The sequence below is a fragment of the Oncorhynchus masou genome, chromosome 16, assembly GCF_036934945.1.
Source record: "Oncorhynchus masou masou isolate Uvic2021 chromosome 16, UVic_Omas_1.1, whole genome shotgun sequence".
Taxonomy (NCBI): domain Eukaryota; kingdom Metazoa; phylum Chordata; class Actinopteri; order Salmoniformes; family Salmonidae; genus Oncorhynchus; species Oncorhynchus masou.
The window spans coordinates 38,293,897-38,299,563 of record NC_088227.1 but is presented as its reverse complement, the minus strand read 5'-3'; the positions used below and the strand labels follow the sequence as shown (position 1 = coordinate 38,299,563).

The following is a 5,667-nucleotide window of genomic DNA, read 5'->3' as shown; positions in this document are numbered from 1 at the left end:
AGTCACATTACATATTTAGTAATGAGGGTAATGTAAGATAATGTCAGCAGTAATGGTGATCAGTTACATTACATGTTTAGTAATGAGGGTAATGTAAGATAATGTCAGTAGTAATGGTGATCAGTTACATTACATGTTTAGTAATGAGGGTAATGTAAGATAGTAAGATAATGTCAGCAGTAATGGTGATCAGTTACATTACATGTTTATAAATGAGGGTAATGTAAGATAATGTCAGCAGTAATGGTGATCAGTTAAAGTACATGTTTAGTAATGTGGTTAATGTAAGATAATGTCAGCAGTAATGGTGATCAGTTACATTACATGTTTAGTAATGAGTGTAATGTAAGATAATGTCAGTAGTAATGGTGATCAGTTACATTACATGTTTAGTAATGAAGATAATGTAAGATAATGTCAGCAGTAATGGTGATCAGTTACATTACATGTTTAGTAATGAGGATAATGTAAGATAATGTCATTAGTAATTGTGATTAGTTACATTACATTTTTAGTAATGAGGATAATGTAAGATAATGTCAGTAGTAATGGTGATCAGTTACATTACATGTTTAGTAATGTGGGTAATGTAAGATAATGTCAGCAGTAATGGGGATCAGTTACATTACATATTTAGTAATGAGGGTAATGTAAGATAATGTCATCAGTAATGGTGATCAGTCACATTAATAAAGCGTCAGATAGGACAAATGAAACTTTTATTGGACTTGGTGACTTTCTTTTCAGCACATTACAAAAATACATATATATTCAAAACAGCTGATTTGTAACGTTACTGCTGCTTTGAAACAATAATGCAGTCCATCAAAAAAACAAGAAAAATATTTTTTTTTACAAAGAGCAAAAGTCGTGAAAGTTGAAAATGTGTTAAAATGTCATGTGAAGTGCCATCACAAGAACTTCTACCCACCAGGAATGTCTCCTAATATACATTTTATGAAAAACATTTCTCCCAGAACCCATTGTAAAATCCCAGTCTCAAAATTCCTCTGATGTTCTGGATGATTTCAAAACATTTTCAAATTTTTGTTATTGTATTTTTTTATATACATTTTAGGAAAAGCTTTACCAACAAACAAACAATTTTTTTTTTAAACATCGACAAAAATCAACACCGTTTGAATAGACTCACAATTGGATTCGGTCTGTGAAAATAGGTTATAACAGAATGTTGGAACCACTTAAAAAAAACAAAATGCTGCATCATTTGTCAATATTACAAATACACTGGGTATTGTTATACAGCGAGCAAGAAATTATACTTATAACTAGTCAGAAGAATCTATTTTAAAATCCCTCCACCATGATAATCATAGAAAACTGCTCGCAATTGCATCAAAACATCGAAGAAAAGAATACTTTGTTATTTTTAAAACACAGAGGATTTCATCATTAACATACTTCAAACACTGTAAACATTATTCTGATTGATGTGGCCTAAATCTTCCCTAATATTGGTCCTTTCTCTCTCTCTGATGTCACTGGTATTAGATTTGACAAGCAGATATGCATTTGGGGTTAAAAACACTTTTCATATGCCTTACATTTTGTTTGAATTACTTTCATCCTTGCGCGATTCTCTCTCTCTCTCTCTCTCTCTCTCTCTCTCTCTCTCTCTTCCCTCTATTTCTCTCTTTCTTTCCCTCTCTCTCTCCCTCTCTCTCTTCCTCTGTTTCAGTCTTCCATGTTCTACCTCAAGAATGATCCAATCAGATCTCAAGGTCGTGTGGCCATCATCCAAACAGCTGTGCTGGACATTATTAACATAATTCAATGTAACTCAAAAGCCTTTTTTTAGACTCATCCCAGGATGACACATCCTCATTCCTCACAGCTGAAAATCCCAAATTGTAAATCTTTTATTGGGTGTTAAACCCCCATATCACTTTGAGAAGCATCATTAACAACCTCTACCTTTTCCTTTCACAGCTGCTCTACTAATACATGAGTGTTGAGTTAGTGAAGTGTGAAAGCAGGCAGGCAGATTGTGGCTTTAAGCACACGGTGGAGAAACACAGGCATTGATATGAAATACATTTTGCTACTGGTTTTGCTGAATGCTGTGGGGATAAGAACTCACCCAGGTCAAACAGAACATTACTGTTCTAGAATCCCCCAGACGGAACAATGGAAGGATTCCAGAAGTGGAATGTACTGTACAATATAGAATGTTTAAAAGTTTAACTTCACTAATTGCCTTTGATTAAGCTTCAGCAAGTGTCAAGAGGGAGTAACGACCTTGCCACTATGTTGTTCAAATGTAAACAGTATGACCATAGGAGGGAAGCACTATTGAGAGGACCTGTATTGCAATAATCTGGTAAAATGAGTTTAAAAAAAAGCTATATTATTCAGTACGTAGACAACTCAAGCAGCTCGTCTTTTGATTGGTTTTTAGTGGCCATTCTGAATGTAAGATACAGGGCTGCTATTATAGATCAAAGAAAAACAAATATTTAGATCATGTTTGAAGAGTAAAAAAGGGCCTCCCAAAACATCCACAAATAAACCTATATGTATAACTGCTCTCCTTTCCACATTAGCTGATGTATGTTAAATATCCTATGGCGATTTAATCCTGCATCTAAGGAATGTGTGCAACCGCTATTTACATCCCCTGCTCATATTGGGAACATACGGCTGGATTAAATCATTATGATAATTGCATTTAGACATTGTATAACACATGCGGATATTTATTAAAAAATTACCATTTTGTTTGTATAAAATTGGCTGTAACCTCTTCAGATTTTTAAAACAACAACATTTGGGATTTTGTTAATTCTAAAATGGTAATTAATATTTTATTGTCATATTGACATTCAGTGCTCTATGTCACATACAAGCAGATGGATTGTAGTCCGCTGTTGACCGAAAAAAGGGTAAGACAGTTTAAAAATAAATAATTGCTATCATAATTTTTAGAAGTTGACCTCTTCGCATTAATTTAGTCAGTTAACAATTAAAATCATATTTCTAATCAAGTGTGACCTGTTTCCAGTTATGGATTTTGTTTTTACTGCGCATGCCCAATATCTTTACAAAACTCCAATAAATACAGACATTATTGCACAGTAGAAAAGCTCCAGGGATTCCTAAATTATAAAATCCTCAGATAGATCAATAGTTGGCGGGAAACAAAGCATTTCTAGAACAATCCCCCATTCCATGTTTCCCTTTGTTTATGTTTCTCAGGTGGCAGTTTCTGTGACAAATTACAACCAACAAAAACAGAATAACATACATCAAATTGTCCCAAAATATTCAAGAAGAGAAAGATTATCCAGCCAAACCCCGTGTTGAAGTCCTGTAAGTGTTCATTCAGAATGAGTCTGAGGTGTTAGCCTAGCCTAGCCTGTAGCCTTAAGCTTTAGCCTAGCGTAACCTAGCCTCTCTCAGCCTCCTCCAGTTTGACGTCGCTGGCCATCAAGTGTTCCCCGTGCCACTTCTTCATGTGTTTCTCCAGGGTGCTGTAGACGCTGAAGGGCATGTGGCAGATGTCACAGCGGTACACCTCCTTCCCAAACTGCCCGTGGGTCTTCATGTGGCGAGTTAGCTTGGAGCTCTGTGCGCAGGCGTAGCTGCACAGGTCGCACTTGTAGGGCCTCTCTCCCGTGTGGCTGCGCCGGTGCACCGTCAGGTTGCTGCAGTTCTTGAATATCTTCCCACAGTACTCGCAGGTGTCGCTCCGTCGGCTCTCCTTACTAGGGGGTCGACCCGGCCCGGGACCCCGCAGGAGGTGAGGGGTGGAGCTGCCCTCCAGGAACTCCCCAGGAGGGGTGGAGAAGCGGAGGGAACCCGTCTCAGAGGAGGAGTGCTCCGAGGAGGTGGCGAAGGGGGACTGGCGGGCATCACTGAAGCCGTGGAGGAAAGGTTCTCTGATGAAGTGGCGTGAAGCTGCGTAGCCCGCCAGGAGCTGGGAGTACATGTTCTCCGGGGAGATGAGGGTCGGCGCTGGAGGGAGCTCCAACTCCTTCTCCACCTTCACATCAAATAGATTGAAATTCAAGTTTATCTATACTGAATTTTAAAAATCGAACCCAGTAAAACAACTAGATAAGGTACATTTTCCTAATGAAAAAATGATGTACTTGTTTCGGCAGTCTAAAAGTATGATTTATGGTATTGGAAACAGTTTAGTGTAAAAGACAAATATAAGAAAACAAAAACACAACAGGTCATCTAAAACAAGAATAAAATCCCTGGTTAAAGGCATAGCTAAAAGGGGGTTCTTACCTTGATTCTCTTGTTGGAGGGGTTGGGGCAGGTGATGGGGGTTGGCCGGCGGTGGAACAGACCAGTGAAGGAGTCTTCTGACCCACTAATCCTTCCGTTCATCAAGGGCCTCTCCTCTCTTCCACTTTCTCTCTCTCTGTCCCTCTCTCTCTCCATCTCCCTCCTCCCAGCATCTCCTCCTTCTCCCGACTCTCCATTAGGATGCCTTTCCCTGTCCAGACTCATGGTCCGCTTGGATGGGGCCAGTCTCAGGTGATTGTCCAGGTGGTTATATGGGTGCATGATACCCACCCCTCCGTTCTCCATCACTCTATCCCCACCATGAGGCTTCTCGTCTGGGGAAGGCCTCGACCCGTTTTCCATGTTCCTGTGGAACTCTGAGTCCATGGTCAGGTTAGACTCAGGCCTACTGAGGCCGTTCCTCATCTCCTCCTCATCCTCCATTTCATCCTCCTCTTCTTCCTCTTCCTCCTCCTCTTCCTCCTCCTCGTTGTCCATCCCCATTTTTCCCTCCCCCTCTCTGCTCTTCCCCTCCCCCTCTCCTCCCTCTCCTCTGTTCCCCTGTTCAGGGGAGTTACCCATGGAGCCTGACTTGTGTATGTGTGTCTTCATGTGTCTCTTCAGCTTGGAGGCTTGAGAACAGGCATGGGCACACAGATGACACTTGTAGGGCCTCTCTCCTGTGTGACTCCGTCTGTGGACTATCAGATTGCTCTGGAACTTGAAGGTCTTCCCACAAAACTCACAGGACTTGGACTTGGCTTGGGCCTGGACCTGAATGAATGAATGGATGAATGAATGAATGAATTCTTTATTGTCCCATAGAGAAAATGTCTTTGCAACATCACAGGCATTTCTGGAATACATATAACCCATTAAAATACATTCAACGCTTCACTTATATATAGCATATATCCCAGGACACACTGCACATACCTGGGCTTGGTTCTGGCCCTGGGGAGTAGTGGATGGGTCTCCCTGGGGCGTGGGGGGCTGTGGGGGGTAGGTGAGGAACGGTGGGTGCTTGGAGCCTGGCTGGAAGAGGGTTGGACTCAGCAGGCGGTGCATGGGGGGCACCCGGGTGGGCGAGAGAGGGGGTGTGGGGCCTCCGTTGTTACTATTGTTGCCAACCGCCAGCTCTCTGAGCCTTCTGGAAAAGTCCATGGAAGGAGGATCCATTGGGGTTAGACGCATCACCCTCTCGAAGGCACTGGGGTGCTGGGAGAGCAGGGACCCCATCTCCTCTGGACCCAGGCGTTCAAGGGGATGTCTGGGGGGCGGGGGGCTGACGAAGGGTGGGGTGGCGGGGAGCCGGGTGTCAAGATACGCCGGAGGTGGATGGGGGTGGTGGTGGTGGTGGGGTCGGTGATACTCCCTGAGTAGTGGAGCCGCCATCCGGAGGAGATGGAA

At 42.3% G+C, this 5,667-nt stretch overlaps 1 protein-coding gene across 2 annotated transcripts in view; it reads right to left on the bottom strand.

Moving 5' to 3' along the window:
- Positions 1-702: 702 nt before the first annotated feature.
- The window catches only part of LOC135557927 (B-cell lymphoma/leukemia 11B-like), a 70,670-nt gene continuing 65,705 nt past the window's right edge, over positions 703-5,667 (bottom strand). For both annotated transcript variants that reach the window (XM_064991647.1, XM_064991648.1), the window contains 3 exons: positions 5,194-5,667; positions 4,258-5,031; positions 703-4,003 (listed from right to left, as the gene is read on the bottom strand). The exon at positions 5,194-5,667 is cut by the window's right edge and continues 230 nt beyond it. In XM_064991647.1, coding sequence (XP_064847719.1) covers positions 3,407-4,003; positions 4,258-5,031; positions 5,194-5,667 — 1,845 coding nt within the window. In that variant the 3' untranslated portion in view covers positions 703-3,406. The remainder of the gene's footprint in view (positions 4,004-4,257; positions 5,032-5,193) is intronic.